Raw genomic sequence first — 18,647 nt, forward strand, 5'->3', positions numbered from 1 at the left:
GTCAGCGGCCAAGCGAGTTTCCGGATTGGCTGGCGTGGGTAGAAGCGGACCAATTAGCAAGCAGCGCGCGCAAACTTCCTAGGCTAGGAAGCCTTGTCTACACCAGACTGAGGTGACCTGAAGTCCGTGGCTCTGTGGTGGTAAGACATAGGCAGAACGCCTTAACGGTTGAAAAACACTTGACGCTGGGCCTGACGGTCCCAGGACGTGAAACTGCAGCCCCGACGGTGGGACCCTTACCTCACGGGAATTGTTTACGGGACATCCGGCCAGTCGTTGTGACTGCTCTTCTCCCTCTCTAGAAACGCTCCGGATTAGGGGAGAATGCCCGAGAGGCAGGGGATTGAGGAACTGGTTAATTTGCGGGGCTCCCTTCAAGCCCTCCAAACTGACTTCTTGCCGGAGGTGGGGGGGGCGGGGAGGGCGGATTGGCGGGGGTGGAGAGAATTGTATACTGTATTATTTTAATAAGGTAAGGTGGAGAAAAAATATTAAAATCATAAGAAAGAGAAATACGTTTTCAGTACTATGTGTGTATTTACCGGGGGAAAAATGTTTTAAGTGGAGCTGCAGTGTTAAGCAGTATGTTGTTCAAGGGCCAGCTGTGTTAGTTCTGGGTAGACGACATAACGATTGGCTATTCGTATATATTTGAAAATGATCACCACAGTATCTAGTTAACATCTGTCACCCTACGTACAGAATTTTTTTTTCTCTGTGATGAGACCGTTGAAGATCTACTGTCTTAGAAACTTTCAAATACAGTATTATTGACTATAGTCACAAGCTGCGCATTTCATCCTCGTGACTTACTGTTTTATAACTGCAAGCTTGTACTTTCTGGCCCCCTTGACCCATTTTTCCCTCTCCCCACACTGCCTCTGGTAACCCAGTCTGGTCTCTGTATCTATGAACTTGGTTCTCTTTCTTTACCCCCCGCCCCTCTCAAGGTTCCACACTGCACTTAAGTGGAATCATTTGGGAATTGTCTTACTCAGTCTGATTTATTTCATTTAGCATAGTGCCCTTGAGGGCCATCCTTGTTATTGCAAACAGGAAGAGTTCCTTCTTCTTTTCTTTTTTTTTTTTTAAGAATATATTTTTTTAAGATTTTATTTATTTATTTGACAGGGATCCCAAGTGGGCAGAGAGGCAGGCAGAGAGAGAAAGAGGGGGAAGCAGGCTTCCCACGGAACAGAGAGCCTGGGATCATGACCTGAGCCGAAGGCAGAGGCTTTAACCCACTGAGCCACCCAGGTGCCCCGAGTTGCTTCTGTTTTTATAGCTGAATAATATTTCTTTGTGTAGGGTGTGTGTGTGTGTGTGTGTGTGTGTGTGTGTTTATACATGGCCACATTTCCTTCATCCATCCATCTATGAATACCTAGGTTGTTCCCGTATCTTGGTTATTGCTAATTAATGCTGTAGTGAACATGCTGGGTGCATGGATCTTTGAATTAGTGTTTTCATTTGCTTCAGATAAGTATCCAGAAGAGGAGTTGCTGGATCATATGGTGGTTCTGTGTTTAATTTTTTGAGGAACCTCCAAGATATTTTCCACAGTGGCAGTGCAAATTTACCTTCCCACCAATTGTGCGTATTTCTTCTCTTTTTGAAAATAGCTATTCCAAGAGGTATGAGGTGATATCTCATACTGGTTTTGATTTGCATTTACCTATGATGGGTGATGTTGAGCATCTTTACATGTATCCGTTGGCCATCTTTCTTCTTTAGAGAAATTTCTATTCAGATCCTCTGCCTATTTTTTAATTGAAAAAAAATTTTTTTTTTGCTTTTGAGTTGTAAGAATTCTAACATACTTTGAATATTAACCCGTTTTTAGAAATGATTTTCAAATATTTTCTCCCCTTCCATTTTCATTTTGTTTATGGTTTCCTTTGCTGAGCAGAAACTTTAGTTTGCTGAATTCACACTTGTTTATTTTTTCTTTTGTTGCCTTTGCTTTTGGTGTCAGCACCCATTTCCACAAACGCACACCTGCCAAATATCCCCAAGGAGATTACTGCCTATATTTCTTCCAGGAGTTTTTGTAGTTTCAGGTCTTACATTAAAGTCTTTAATCCATTCCGAGTTAATATTTGTGTAAGGTGTTAGGTAGTCGTCCTGTTTGATTCTTTTGCATGTGGCTATCCAGTTTTCCCAACACAATTGATTGAAGACACTGTTCTTTCCCCATTGTTTATTACTGACTCCTTTGTTGTAAATTGACCATATGTGTGTGGGGTTTATTTCTGGGCTTTCCGTTCTATTCCATTGATCTTAGAATTGTGTGGATACTTTCTAATAGTTTATTTCATGTATATTAGTCTTTTTCCAATAATAGTATGAGTTTCTTTAATTTGGTATTAGATCTTTTAAGTTTGTATAGCATAGTATCCCTAAATATGGCAATATTCTTCAGTACATGAGTGGGAATTGGAATACTAACTGAGATCCCTGAGGTTGACTTGCTCTCTTTTTAGAAAGGTACATTTAAGGATACAAAATGTAGTAAAGGGATAGAGTTAAACTCTTATACATTTTAAAAAATCTGTATTCTAGGGGCACCTGGATGGCTCAGTGGGTTAAACCTCTGCCTTTGGCTCAGGTCATGATCTCGGGGTCCTGGAATCGAGTCCCGCATCAGGCTCTCTGCTCAGCAATTGAGCCTGCTTCCTCCTCTCTCTCTCTCTGCCTGCCTCTCTGCCTACTTGTGATCTCTGTCAAATAAATAAATAAAATCTTTAAAAAAAAAATCTGTATTCTCATGCTACATTGAGTTTCTATTTCAGCTAGTTTGTTGAACACCTATCCACACACATGCACACAAATAATTTCACATTTTTTTCACATACAATGTATTTTACTGATTAGTATTCGACAAAGTGGGGAAAGAACAATTTGCACTTAATTTTTAAGTTAAGGTATATTTAAAACAAATAGATGTATATGTTTGACTTTTTTGCTTGAAAATATTCTAAAATTGTTAATGATTGTGGCTTTGTGTACTTAACTATATCTTTTATGTATACCAAGGAAGATGTTCTGTGCAAACATTTTTGGATATGGCATAAGTTACTTAACTAGTCTTGCTAATTGACTTCGAAAGGTAATTGTAATGTTAATAGCTAATTATGATATATTTCATTATATGCCTGGTACAGTTCTAAGAGCTTTATACATAGTAACCTGTCGAACTGTGATAAATCTATGGGATAAGTAATATTATTATCTTCATTTTACAGATAAGGAAACTGAGGCTCAGACTATTTAAGTGACTTGCCCAAGGTCACACAGCTTGTAAATATTGAAGCTAGGAATAAACCTAGATAGTCCAATTGTAGAGTTCACACAAGGTTTTTTGGATAATGCTGTAGTAAGCATACTCCTGTAGACTGAAGCAAATATATCTATCTGTAGGATTATTCCTAGGAATAGAATTTTGGGGTCAGAAAGTAACTGTATTTAAAATTTTGATGGATATTGCTTATTATCCTCCAAAGTGATTGGTTTACCAACAGTGCACAGTTCTTTTTCAACACTCTTTTCAATATTGTTTCTTTTTTCTTTTTTTTTTTTCAAGATTTTATTTATTTGACAGAGAGAGAAATCACAAGTAGGCAGAGAGGCGGCAGGCAGAGGGTGGGGGAGGAAGCAGGCTTCCTACTGAGCAGAGAGTCTGATGCAGGACTCGATCCCAGGACCCTCAGATCATGACCTGCCTGAGCCGAACCCACTGAGCCACCCAGGCACTCCAAATTTTATTTTATTTTTTTTTTAAGATTTTATTTATTTATTTGAGAGAGAGACAGAGAGAGAGCATGAGCAAGGAGAAGGTCAGAGGGAGAAGCAGACTCCCCTTTGAGCTGGGAGCCCAATGCGGGACTCGATCCCGGAACTCCAGGATCATGACCTGAGCCGAGGGCAGTCGTCCAACCAACTGAGCCACCCAGGCGTCCCCAAATTTTAACTTTTTAATGATATCTTTGTTTATGCAAAATTTTAAAAAATTTTATAGAGTTTTACTTAGTTTTGTTAGGAATGCTTTTCCAATCCAAGCAAAAAAGATGTCTCCATGTTTTCTTCATGTTCTATTTTATCATTTCTGTTTTTGGAATTTTTGAGGAATGCAGGGATGGTGTTAAGATTGAAGTGTATATCTAGGGTTATTTTCCCCCCCAAATACTATGCAGTTAATTAAAAAGAATGAGTAAGTTCTATAGAAGGCCAAATTATACATGGAGGAAAAAGCAATATAGTATAGGAAATATCCTCCGATTAGGATTGTTCTTGTATCCCTTTAATTTGTATTGCTATAGAGGCACCTGCTTGGCTCAGTCAGTTAAGCATCTGCTTTCGGCTCAGAGTCCTGAGATCAAGTCCCTCATTGGGCTCCCTGAGGAGCCTATTTTCCTCTCTCCCCACCACCTGCTCATTCTCTCTCTCTGTCAAATAAATAGATAAAATTTTTTAAAAATTTACATTGCCATCTCTGTTATATATCATAGGTCCATAAATGTGTGAATCTAGAAGGACTTTCTTTTTGTGTTCCATTGCTCAGTTTGCCTATCCATGTGCTAATTCTACAATATAAAAATTAGTATGGTTTTATAATAAGTTTAAAATCTGATAAAGCAAGTCTTCTCATCTTCATGATGGTCTTGGCTATTTTTGGCTTCTTACCTTTCTGTAAACTTAAGAATTAGCTTGTCATGTGCCACAAAAACAAGAAAAAAATTTTGATTAAGGTTTAATAGATCAACTTGAGGGAAATAACATCTTTACAGTATTGAGTCCTTCAATCTGTGAACATGATGTATCTCCCTAAGTTTCTTTAAAACCTCTCTATTTGGGGCGCCTGTGTGGCTCAGTGGGTTAAGCCTCTGCCTTTGGCTCAGGTCATGATCTCAGGGTTCTGGGATTGAGCCCCGCATCGGGCTCTCTACTCAGAGGGGAGCCTGCTTCCCCCTCTCTCTCTGCCTGCTTCTCTGCCGACTTGTGATCTCTCTCTCTCTCTCTCTCTCTGTCAAATAAATAAATAAAATCTTCAAAACCAACCAAACAAAAAAAACCTCTCGGTTGATAAGTCTGATTAAACAATATAAAACTTAAGTTCCATAAGAGTAGAAATGTTTTGGGGGAGTGGGTTATTCTGATTTGCATTTGGTGTTGTTGGTTAGACATCTTTATTATTCTTTTTTGTTCTGTCTACTTCCTTAAAATTGCCCCACCTTGGAATTTCATGCCATCAGACTCCACCACCTACCACTCCTTGCAGTGGTCATCTAGCAGGATTACATCATGCTCCTTCATTTCTTGAAGATTTTTAGCTTCTGGTTCACTGCAACCTTCTGCAAAACTACTGTTCTACTTCATGGTGACTTTAATACCCATCTATGGCCTCTCTTTTTCTTGACCTCTTTTCCTCTAGTGATTATATTCTCCATCTTAGAGTAGTTACTCATTCCTGTGGTCATACCTGAAAGACTGTCATTCTTTCACTTTGTCTTTGTCTGCATCTGTGCTGCTACTCTATAGAAGAAAACATATAACCATGTTTTAGTTTCCCTTTAAATTGATAACTAATAATCTCAAGTGGGCATTTAATGCTACCCATTTATCCTACTATTTTATTCTTTCCTGTTCTCTTATATATGTATTTTATATATTTCTTAATATATTTCTTAAATCTCGGGACGCCTGGGTGGCTCAGTTGGTTAAGCAGCTGCCTTCGGCTCAGGTCATGATCCCAGCGTCCTGGGATCGAGTCCCACATCGGGCTCCTTGCTCAGAGGGGAGCCTGCTTCTCCCTCTGCCTCTGCCTGCCATTCTGTCTGCCTGTGCTCGCTCTCTCCCACTTTCTCTCTGATAAATAAATAAAATCTTTAAAAAAAAAATAAAAATAAATCTTTAGTGCTTTTCCTCATCCTCATTCATAGCCTCTGACCTTAGTTAACCATTTTCCTGAGAAAAGAGAAGCAGTCCAAATAGAACTTCCAAAAGATCCTATCAACACATCTACTCATGTACTGCCTCTATGCCCCTAATATTCTGCCTACCCTGGATGAACTATATATACTTCGATCTTAAATCAACCCCTCTACATGTGTATTAAATCTCATTATTCTTTCTCTCCTGCAACTTCTGCAGTATTTCCTTCTGTGTCATTTAAGATGCTCTATTTTCTTGTCTTTTTTTTATCCTGAAGATTTATTTATTATAGAGAGAGAGAGAAAGTGCACGCAAGCGAGAATGGGGAGAAGCAGAGAGAGACTCTCACGCGGACTCCGCACTGAGCATAGAGCCCACGCAGGGCTCTATCTCACTACCCTGAGATCATGACCTAAGCTGAAATCAAGGGTCAGATGCTCAATCGCATGAGGCACCCAGGTGCCTCTCTACCAAAACTACTCTTATAAAGGCCTCCAGTTTTGTGTATTTACTCCATTGAAATTATTGTGACAAATTATCCTAAGACTTAAAGGTGTAAAGCAACCGTTTACTATGCTCAACAATTCTTTGCATCAAGAATTTAGACAGAATGCAGCAAGACAGCTTTTTTTTCTTCCACAATGTGTAGGCCCTTGTCTAGAAGACTCAATAGTCTAAGGGCTGAATCACGAAGAATGTTCATGTGCATGTCTAATGGTTGATGCTAGCTTTTAGCTGCGATCCTCAGTTCCGTTCTATATGGGCTTTACCATTGGTCTCTTTATTTGTGCCAGTTTGGACTTTCTCACAGAATGTTAGCTGCTTTGTAAGGGAGAGTACTCTGAGACTATTCTGAGGTAATAGTGCTATTGCCTTTTATGACTTAGTCTTAGAAGTCACAGACGGTCAGAAAGTCATAGGTTCATGGGGAGGATAAATAGGCTCTAACTCTGAATAGGGAGTGATAACCTGAAATATTGCTGTGACTGTTTTTGGAAAATACAGTCCTCAACTCATATTGCTAAGTAAATTGTCAATCTGTTTTTATCTAATTTACCTTTCTTATATTTGATAATTTGATAATTCATCACTCCTTCCTTTAGTACTTTTGTATTTTGAATTTCAGGATTTCATACTCTTATTAATTTTCCTCTTACCCTTTTGGTGCTTTTTAGACTGTTTTGGTGGTTCTTCCTCATTTTCTCCAGATCTGGAACTCTTCTCATTCCTGCCTGTACACTCTTGCTTTTGTGATCTCACCCAGTCTCACAGCTTTAAATATTTTGTATGGTGATGACTCAAATTCTAGCTTGAAACTTCCCCTTCAACTCCATACACATACATTCAGTTGCTTAATCAGCATCTGCACTTTTTTAGCAAGTCCGAAATTGAATTCTTAATCATCTCTCCCCCATACCTTGCTGAATCTGTTTCCTCCACTCTCTTCTTCATCTTAGAGATCAACTGGCAACTCTTTCTAATTACTTAGTTCTAAACTTTTTTTTTAAAAAAGATTTTATTTTTTTATTTGACAGAGAGAGAGATCACAAGTAGGCAGAGAGGCAGGTACAGAGAGAGAGGAAGAAGCACGTTCCCCGCTGAGCAGAGAGCCCGACGTGGGGCTCGATCCCAGGACCCTGAGATCATGACCCAAGCTGAAGGCAGAGGCTTAACTCACTGAGCCACCCAGGCGCCCCAGTTCTATACTTTTTTAATAATAAAAATTTTCTTGGATCATTGCAATAGCTTTCTAACTAGTTTTCTGCTTCTGACCTTACTGGCTGTTCTTAACCAGAGTTTTACTATTAAAATTTAATTCAAATTAAGTCATTCTCCTATTGAAAACCCTCTAATTGTTTATTATCTCAGCTGAAGTCGTTAAAATGGCTACAAAGCCCACATGGTCTCATCCCTCTAATCTCTCTGATTCCATCTTGTGTTCTCTGCTTTACTTTGCTCCAATCACACTGGCTGCTTTACTGCTCCAGGAACATGCCAGTCATATTTCCTGCCCCAGGGTCTTTGCACTGGCAGTTCTCTGCCTGCAGCCTCTTCCTCTAAATATCCCCATGTTTTACTTCCTTGTCTCCTTCATGTTTTTTGCTCATTTATCAACTTCTCAATGACCTTAAGTGACCACAATTGTTTACAAAATTGTATTACCTCTGCCCAAGCACTTCCTATTTTCTTCCCTGTCTTGCTTTCCTCCATAAAATTATAATTATTTCCACTTATATTAGGGTGCCTGGATGGCTCACTTGGTTAAGCATTGCACTCTTGATTTCAGCTCAGCTCATGATCTTAGGGTCCTGGGAGGGAGCCCCATTTAGGCTCCTCACTCTGCTTGAAGATTCTATCTGTCTCTCTCACTTTGCCCCTTCACCTACTAGCATGCACTCTCTCTCACTCTCCCTGTCTCTCTCAATAAATAAATAAATCTTTTTTAAAAAGTTATTATTTCCATTTGTAAATTATTTGATATATATAGAGAGAGAGAAAGAGAGAAAAATGTAAGTTCCATGATAGGGAAGGATTTTTGCCCATTTTGTTGACTCTTCACATGTATAGTTCCTAGGTGAGTATCTGGGAGGTGATAGGTGTTCAGCAATATTGTTAAATGAATAAATATTTTTTACTTCAGTTTTTCTTACAAGGCTAATTATTACAAGGCACATGTCAGTGAATCAGCAAGATCTGGATCCAGACAGTACTACAGATATGGAAGATGTTACAAATGCTGAAGAAGAACTTATTAAAGAATGTGAAGAAATGTGGAATGATATGGAAGAAGTAAGTACCAAGAGGTAAAAGTGAGATATATATATATATATATATATATATATATATATACTACTATAAGATTTAATTCCATTTCATTAATAGACTTAAGAAAAATAATTATGCTTGTTCCTTAAAGCCATTATATTATACGATAAATGTTATATATAGCTTTTAGACCTTTAAGCATTTATTTGGGATTCTTTATGCTGCAGAATATAGAGCTATAGAAAGAAAAAATTGACAGTCCCTGCCATAGGAGGTTATCTTCTAATAGAGGCAGTAGCCATTGTATTAGAAATATTATGGTAGAAATGCAAAGGCATCTTTAGGACAAGTAATAATCCTAGATTGAAAGAGTCAAGGATAGCTTTCTAAAAGCAGTAATAACTAGGGGTGCCTAAGGTGGCTCAGTTGGTTAAGTGTCCGACTCTTGCTTTTGCCTTGGGTGATGATCTCAGGGTTCTGAGATTGGGCTCTGCATCAGGCTCTGGGCTGGGTGGGAGCCTTAAGATTCTCTCTCTTCCTCTCCTTCAACCCCTCCCACCACCTCTAAAAATTAAATAAATAAATAAAAAGCAGTAGAAACTGAATTCATTTCTAGAGAATAAATAGGAAGTAGCCTCTGAGAGAGTTACACAAAGGAGAAGGAACAAAACATATAAACATTGGGAAAGATTACAGAATTCTAGGTAGAATATTACGACTTAGTAAATTAGAAGAAGGATCTGTGGAGTGAGGCTGGAAAAGAAATTAGGAGCAAAGACATGGAGGATTTTGTCGAGTTTATAGTATGGGGAGCTATTAAAAGATTATAAACATGAAGTGATATGAGATGCAGTTTGGGAAAAGTACTTGGTGATTTTGAAGAAAACGGAATATAGAGGATGGAGACTGTAGGTAGAAATAGCATTTAGAAGGCTCTAGTACTAGCTCTGAATAAGTACTGTAGGACGAAATCCTATCATTGCAAATGGTAGGTTTCAAGAGTTACTAAGGAGGTAGGACCAAAAGGATTTGGAATTTAATTGTTCTGAAATGGGGGAAAATTACAGATATTTTCAGGTTTCTCATTTGGGCCAACCTTGGTGAGGTTCATTTCCTAAGACAGAATAGAGAAGTAGAGAGAACATGTAATTATGGAGTTTGAGTGAAAATATGAATTAATTTAGAAAAAGTTGTCTTTGAAATTTATGTACATTTTCTGATGAATCACTATCTGGTAAATTGCAATATATTGGTAAAAGTTTTTTCTACTAGCATAGTGTATGGTATAGGCCACAGGCTTCACATCCTGTTCTTTGCTGTAAAATTTTATATTAAAGCCGGTTATTGGTTTTCTTTTTTTCCTTTTTTCTAAATTATTTTTTAATATAAATTATTTGTACACCCTATGATTAGTGTATTTTCAAGATAATATAAATAATTGTTTTTTGTTTGTTTTGGTATTTTTTCAGTATAGAAATGGAATTTAGAGATAAAAAATTTTGGAGGGTGCCTAGGTGGTGTAGTCAGTTAAGTCTTTATTTCGGCTCAAGTAGTGATCTCAGGGTCTGGAAATAAAGCTCCATGTTGGGCTCTGAACTCAGGATGTAGTCTGCTTGGTATTCTTTCTCTCCTCTCCTTTGCCCCTCTCCCTGCCCCTGCTTGCTCTCAAATAAATAAATCTTTAAAAAAAATTTTTTTGTATAAATAAATAACTGCTACCAGAAATAAACATGAGTGAAATTTAAATTACCCATATTTTCAGTCAGATATAATCACTATTAATGATTGTGGGGTTTTTTTTTTAATGGAATAGAAACAGTATCTCCTGAAGGCTTTATTTTCTAATGATCTTAACTATCTTTTTACCTCTTTTTGTTATTTTCTACAGTGCTTTCCTTCTTATTCTCTTATTTCCTATTTTTCTATTATCTAACTTCAAATTCACTCTAACTATTAGTTTGTATTTTCTTTTTCTTTATATCTTATGCTCATTTTTTTGTTCTATGTAGACTCTCGTATCCCTTTCTACTTTTGATGTATTCATCATGGGACCTGTTTGGGGGCCTTCCTGATCCTCTTACTTAGAAAGTGAGGAATGTAAACTCTTCTCTTACATCAGCTATTTGTATTTATTATTTTAAAAGGAATATTACACTGACTGGTATACAAGAGGGAAAAGTAATTATCTGTTATATATAAAAGCTTATAGTGTATGACTTGTTTTATTTACTTTTTTTGTTTTGCTTTGCTTTTTGTTTTGTTTTTATTTACTTTTTAAATCAAGTGTCAGAAAAAATTATCACTTGTTGGAACTGAGACACTCACTGATTCAAATGCTCAGGTATGAATTCTTTTTTTCTTCCTAAAAATAGATAAGTTTAATTCATTTTGTTTTGGATAAGAATATTACTCATCTATATGAATGGAAGTTTGTTGATACCTATATGCTAAATCTCTTGGAAAATTCTCTACTCTTCCTGATTTAAGAGAAATATTCTAAATACTTTTTAAATAAAGTATTATAAATATTTTATTATCTTTTAATAGTTACACATATGTTTAACTGTTGAGTGAAAAACTGCAATTAAGATACCTTGTTAAAAATTTAAACACCTTTTCTACTTTGTCTTGGGTATAATAGCCAGTTTGTTTTTTTTTTACTCTATGTGTGAAACTTAACTGATTTTATTATATGCTTAAATAAAGGATTAAGATATCCATTTTAATAATCAAGGACCTATGAAATTGGTTTAGGAATATACCAGTGGATCAGTGCAATGGATTCAGAATTTTAAAAATGACAAAGATGGGGCACCTGGGTGGCTCAGTGGGTTAATCCTCTGCCTTCAGCTCAGGCCATGATCTCAGGGTCATGGGATCGAGCCCCACATTGGGCTCTCTGCTCAGCAGGGAGCCTGCTTCCCCCTTCTCTCTGCCTGCCTCAGACTACTTATGATTGCTCTCTCTCTCTCTGTCAAATAAATAAATAAAATCTTAAAAAAAAAAAGAAAAACAACAAAGATGATAGCCAGTTTGTGGGAAAAGGATGAATTAGTTAATAAATGTTAGTGGTGCAACTAGTTATCTATTTGGGAGAAAATAAAATTGGACCTCTGTATTTCATTGTAGAAACATATATTCTGGATTGATTGCTATAAAAATCTAACAAGAAAAGTTGGGGGACTATTTGTGCAATCTAAGGACAAGACAAACTTCTTGGCTAATAGCAGAAACCTAGATATTATAAAAGAAAACGAGATATATTTGTCCATATGAAAAATTAAAGATGTTTTAGTGTTAACTTTAAGAACACAGTCAAATATACAATTGAGTCTAAAGAAAGATCTCTAAACTGGTAGTAGCATGTCTGAAGACATAAGAACCAATTGAAGGTACTCCTGAATTCCGAATCACACAGTTTACATTTGAAAACAGGTTCTGTTTGTTACAAGGGCAGCAGGTGAGGAAGGTGAATGCTTGTGTCTGCCACCAGCAAGCTCCAGTTGAGGGTTCATGTGCTTCATGGCCTTTTACAGAGCAGAAGACAAGTGAAGTCAGAATCAGGACCAGCAGTCATCAGTTTATGGAGGGAGATATAATATGGAAGATTTCTTGAGGGCTTTCATTTTTTTGTTCTACCTCTTTTCATTACAATTGGAATCAAGTTTACGTGTAAACTATTGGTGATTTAAGTTTCCTTTTGTTCTATTTAGTGTAAAACTGTCTAATTGGAAAAAGGAAGTTATGAAAAATAAAGATTGAACTACTGCTCCATAAAAACATAAATTTGATATCATTGGAGCATGAAAAGGAATAATGACCTTGATCGATTATAACAATATGAAAAAATGAAAATCTGTGAGCATAACAATACTGAATAAAAATGAGAATGAGAGAGAAAAAGAAGGGGGAAAAAACTAACTTGTCGGGGCGCCTGGGTGGCTCAGTGGGTTAAAGCCTCTGCCTTCAGCTCAGGTCATGATCCCAGGGTCCTGGGATCGAGCCCCACATCGGGCTCTCTGCTCTGCGGGGAGCCTGCTTCCTCCTCTCTCTCTGTCTGCCTCTCTGCCTACTTGTGATCTCTGTCTGTCAAATAAATAAATAAAATCTTTAAAAAATAAAAAAAAAAAAAAAAAAAAAAAAAAAAAAAAAAAAACTAACTTGTCACTTTTGGAAGTATCTATTATATGAGGTCTTTAAAAATTAGTAATAGAGAATTAAGCCATCTTTTTAAAAAATTTTGCATCTATCAATAAATAAAGAGTTCTCTTATATCAGGTAAAACTGAATGTTGTATTTGAAACAGCCTTGTATAGTAAATAAACTCTTATCTGGTTTTCTTGGGAAATATGGCTTTCATATTGTAGAAACTGAGACCTGCTGAATCAGGATTATTAGAAAGGTAGAGCAGACACTCTGGAAAACAGTATGGAGATTCCTCAAGAGGTTGAAAATAGAGCTACCATATGACCCAGCTATTGCACTACTGTGTATTTACCCTAGAGATACAAATATAGTGATCCAAAGGGGCACCTGCATCCCAAGGTTTATAGCAGCAATATTCACAATAGCCAAACTGTGGAAAGAGCCCAGATGTCCATTGACAGATGAATGGATAAAGAAGACGTGATTTATATATACAATGGAATACTCAGCCATCAAAAAAAAAGAGAGAGATCTTGCCATTTGCAACGACATGGGTGGAACTAGAAGGTGTTTTGCTAGACAAAACAAGTTAATCAGAGAAAGACAATTATCATATGATCTCACTCTTGTGGAATTTAAGAAATAAAACAGGATTATATGGAAAAAGGAGAAATCAAAACAATATGAAATTGAAGAGGGAGACAAACTCTAAGAGACATTTAATCATAGGAAACAAACAGGGTTGCTGGAGGGGAAGGGGTAAGGTGATGGGATAATTGGGAGATAGATATTAAGGAGGTCACGTGATGTGATGAGCACTGGGTATTATATAAGACCAATGAATGATTGATTTATACCTCTATAACTAATAGTACGTTGTATGTTAATTGAATTAAAATAAAAAAAATTCTCAAAATAAAAAAGTAAAATATAATAATTGCATAGTTTAAAGAAAAGGAATACTAGGTGCTATAAATAGTAATTGAAGGAGTACATTTTTAAATCCCGCCCCCCCCCGCACGAAAAAAAAGAATCACTAGGGATTGGGCCTATACATTTCCTGAATGTTTTTCATGCAGTGAGCCAAACAAATAACTGGCTTTGGTGGAAGTGCTTATATAGTTGTAAAGAATCCAACCTGAGGTAGTTAGTAAGAACATTGTGTAAGGGATCCACAAAAAATCTTTTTTCCTGTTGTGTTGAGAGTCCCCAAGATTAACCCCAGGGGTAATTCACAACACTCACAGTAACTCACAGGAGAACTCACAAAGCTCAGTGTATAGTTATATTCATGGATAAGATACATTACATTAAAAGGATGCAGACTAAAATCAACAAAGGGAAAAGGACTATAAGGTAAAGTCCAGAGGGTATGACAAAAACTTTCAGGAGTCCTCTCTCAGCGGAGTCATACAAGATGTTCTTAATTCCCCCAAGGAGTTATAGTGGTGTGAAATGTTTTCTACCAGGGAACCTCATTAAGATTCAATGACCAAGGTGTTTTGTGGGGACTAGTCACATAGGCACCTGCTGCGTAGCAGTTACAAAATACCAGACTTCCAAAAGGAAAGCAGGTGTTCAGCTTAAGTCATATTCTTTGCAAAAACAGTTAAGTCACAATGAGCCACTCTTAATAAGTTTTAGTGGGAACCATCTCAAAATACAAGTTCCCAGATGCCAGCCAAGGGCCAACCCTGAAAACAGGCCTTTAACTAATCTTAGGCTTGCTTGGTTACCTTTTTTGTGTGCTTATTAACATTAAAATTTCAGCATTAAAATTCCGTTTTTAAAGAAAGAAGTTCTTTTAAATAAGAAAATGGAAGGGATTCTCAAATTTCATATAAATCACTTTAGAAATACTGCTGTTGTTTTTTAGGAAGTATTGTTTATGGCAAGATCAGAAATAATTTGAGTGTTTGCCTTAGTTGGGCTTTGGGAAGGTAAGAACTGTACTTCATCAACATAGTATAAGGTTGAAGTGTATGAAATTACTTGTTTTTTTAAAGATTAAAAATTGAATATTTGTTATTTGATGCATTTCAACCTAATATGTGCAGGAAAAGTGATACCAATTTCTTATCCCTAAGATAGTTTTGTGTAGTTTACATACTACTTTTTAAGAATTTGTTGTTTCTTAGTTATAATTAGCATTTATAAAATTGCTTTATGGTTCACAACAAACCTTTCACATTCATATTTAACTATCTATAAGAAAATAATGTTAAAGTCTCCTTTGGTAAAAATTTTAAAAACTGAAAATGCATTTTTATGCATTACATAAAGCTTTTAAATACCCTAGGTTTTTTGCCTCTTGACTATTCAATAGTCAGTGCTTTGATACAGAACAAAATCTTTGAATGAACCTGCTTTGTATCATAAAAATTGGTTAAGGGGCACCTAGGTGACTCACCTGATTAAGCATCCATTTGACTCTTGATTTTGGCTCAGGTCATGATCTCAGGGTGGTGTGATTGAGCCCCACATGGGGCTCTGTGCTTAGCCTGGAGTCTGCTTGTCGCTTTCCCTCTGCTCCTCACCCAGCTTGTGCATGCACTCTCTCTCAAATAAATAAATAAATAAAATCTTTTGAAAAATGGCTAAAAAGACAGTATTTATTCTTTCAGTGTAAATATTACGGTAATGCCCATTGCATTTTTTATCTGACTGCCAATAAGAATTATATAGAGGTGATAAAAATGTTCTGAAATTTAACTTTAAGCATACATAGTCCTCAATTTAATAATCTAACCAGGCAACAGATTTATCACATAGATTTATAATTCTTAAAATTTAAGTGCTTGGAGCCACTTACTATCAGAAACATATCATCTTTAACCATTGTTTGAGATTGGTTTTTAATAAAACCAATTTAACAAAATTGGTTTTTTAAATAGCCTTTGGAAACAATCTCATTTTATAATTGTCTCTATATATGTATTTAAATAATTTTTTTTTTATTAAGTAATCTCTGCTTAATGTGGAGCTCAAACTCACAACCTGAGATCCATAGTGCATGCTCTACTACCTGAGCCAGCAACCTATTTAAAAGAAGTCGCTATTTTTCCTAAGGTGCATAGAGAAAAAAAGAGTATCTTTAGGGGCGCCTGGGTGGCTCAGTTGTTAAGTGTCTGCCTTCAGCTCAGGTCATGATCCCAGAGTCTGGGATGGAGCCCCATGTGGGGCTCTGTGCTCAGTGGGAAGCTACTTTCTTCCTCTCCAACTCACTCTGCTTGTGTTCCTCTCTAGCTGTGTGTCTGTCAAATGAATAAATAAAATCTTAAAATATATATATATATCTTTAAAGTAAATTTGTGTTTTTTAAAGTAAAGACTATCCCCACCGTAGGGTTTGAACTCCTGACTCCAAGATCAAGAGTTGCATGCTCTACTGACAGAGCCACCAAGTTTCCCCTAAAGCAAATTTGTCTAAAAACTGTTGGCAAGAAATAACATCTTATGTTTTTGAAGATTTTATTTTTGAGTAATCTTTATACCAAATGTGGGGTTCAAACTCACATTTCTAAGATCAAGAGTCATATGCTCCACTGACTAAGCCAGCCACATCCCCTTATATTTTTAAAGTAACATTTATTTAGGGAATAAAAGAAATATATTTAGGTCCTTTTATTTTAGGTTGAGTGCTAAAGTAGAACTGATCATTTTTTGAGACTGTCACTGGAATAACGGGCAACTTAGGAGTGATAATTAATAATTGTTTAAAGCAGAATTCTGTTTGGAGTAATAATTTTTTATACTTTGGATGCCTGTTATTTTAGCTGTTTATGTTAGGAACTTGAGATAAAGTATTAAGATGTCTATACTTTCATCTGTGAGTATCTAAGAATATTTTGTAAAAAATGACTGTTTTATACTTTCTTTTTTTTATAGCCATCATTATTAATTATGCAAGCGAAATGTTTGACTGCTGAACTCAGTCAATGGCAGAAAGAAAGCCCTGAAAGTAAGGTTCTTGTTTTTAGATTTATATTTTTGTAAAGAAATTAGTGGCAAGTTAATTTAATGATTAGAAGAATTATAAGATCCATTTCACCTTGTTGAAATTGCCTAAATTTTTCTTTCATTTATATGTTATTTTGTGCTTATTTTATTATTATAGAGGAATATGTTTGTGTGACATTATAATAATCTTGAATTATAGGAACTTATTATAACCATCATTTGATCCTTAACAGACACTATCTTACCTGCTCAGTAGAAACTATAAATTGTGTCTTAAAAAATGAAACTTACTTAGTAGAGGGCACCTGGGTGGCTCAGTCACCTGAGGTTATGACCTCAGAGTCCTGGGACTGAGCCCTGAATTGGCTCCCTGCTCAGTGAGAGAGTCTGCTTTTCCCTCTCTTTTGCCTCTTACCCCATCTTGTGCTCTTTCCCTCTCTCCCTCTCAAATAAATAAATACAATCTTTAAAAAAAAAACGTACCTAGTAGAAAAGTTATTTTATATACTTATTTACATAGGGACCAGACCACATAGATTGTATGTTGCCTCTTGACTTATTCAACAGGGGCCAGCTATATATTTGCCTTTTTTCAAGAAATAGAAAATGGCTTTATTTATTAATTATTATTATTTTAAGATTTTATTTATTTATTTGACAGACAGAGATCACAAGTAGGCAGAGAGGCAGACAGAGAGAGAGGAGGAAGCACCTCCCCACTGAGCCGAGAGCCTGATGTGGGCCTTGATCCCAGGACCCTGGGATTACAACCTGAGCCGAAGGCAGAGGCTTTAACCCACTGAGCCACCCAGGTGCCCCTAGAAAACTGCTTTAAAATCTGCCATTAAAATACCCATAATTTCTATTATGAAAGCTTATTTGTTTGTGCCACCTATATGTGTATATTTGGTATTTTACATGGACTGTACCTCTTTCTTTTAACATCTCTGTTCTCCTTTCTCCTGCCCATTTGCCTCCTTTCCCTGAGCTCCCCCCAGTTCTCATTTTAGTCCCCTTTGTAGGTTTATTGTTCTCTAATCCCAGTTGTTAGGATTCTTCTGTTCATTCTCTTTCTAGGCAATTTCATCTGCATTCTTTATTTTAACTACTTACTATATTCATCCCCACCACTGTTTTAAAAACTACCACATGGGGCGCCTTGGTGGCTCAGTGGGTTCAAGCCTCTGCCTTCGGCTCAGGTCATGATCCCAGGATCCTGGGATCGAGCCCCACATTGGGCTCTCTGCTTAGCGGGGAGCCTGCTTCCTCCTCTCTCTCTCTGCCTGCTTCTCTGCCTACTTGTGATCTCTGTCAAATAAATAAATAAAATATTAAAAAAAAAAACTACCACATGGTAGTTTTTAAAATTTTAGCATTTCTGGTATATAGACAGTTGTTACTTTAATTTGCATTAAACTATAGATCCTTTTTCCTCCTTAGGATTATATTTAGCATCTCAAAGTCTGCTCATACTATGCTGTTAAATTTGCTGTTCTCTAGAGGACTGTGCCCAGCAATTTTCACTTACTACTCTATATGCTATTGCAGCATTATATTTCCTCCTTTTGTTTTTATATGTTATATCTGCATTAACAACTTCTATATCGGTTTGCAAGGCCTGCCATAACAAAGTACGATGGACTTGGATTGCTTAAACAACAGAAATTAATTTTTTTCTTAATTCTGGAGGCAGGAAATCCAAGATCAAGGTGGTTTGCAAAGTTGGTTTCTTCAGAGGCCTCTCTTCTTGCCTTATAGCTTGCCATCTTCTCCCTTGGTCTTCACATAGTCACTTGTCTGTGTACTAATCTTTTTTTAATTAAAAATTTTTTAATTTTAATTTTT

General features: G+C 36.5%; 1 protein-coding gene across 4 annotated transcripts in view; it reads left to right on the forward strand.

The window, feature by feature from the left end:
* Nucleotides 1-55: 55 nt before the first annotated feature.
* Nucleotides 56-18,647, forward strand: part of CENPK (centromere protein K) — a 40,892-nt gene continuing 22,300 nt past the window's right edge. Inside the window, exons 1-5 of one of the 4 annotated variants that reach the window (XR_006605318.1) lie at nt 114-227; nt 3,246-3,300; nt 8,573-8,721; nt 10,982-11,038; nt 16,731-16,803. Coding sequence is in view for 3 of the 4 variants with exons in the window: in XM_004764553.3 (XP_004764610.1) it covers nt 8,605-8,721; nt 10,982-11,038; nt 16,731-16,803 (247 nt within the window). In the remaining variant the exon portion in view is untranslated. Of the gene's footprint in view, nt 228-3,245; nt 3,301-6,937; nt 6,957-8,572; nt 8,722-10,981; nt 11,039-16,730; nt 16,804-18,647 lie in introns of those variants that run through there. The other 3 variants (XM_045075283.1, XM_004764553.3, XM_004764554.3) reach the window with 3 other exon arrangements.

Source organism: Mustela putorius, unplaced genomic scaffold (assembly GCF_011764305.1).
Source record: "Mustela putorius furo isolate JIRA1106 unplaced genomic scaffold, ASM1176430v1.1 tig00000145_pilon_pilon_pilon, whole genome shotgun sequence".
Lineage (NCBI taxonomy): Eukaryota > Metazoa > Chordata > Mammalia > Carnivora > Mustelidae > Mustela > Mustela putorius.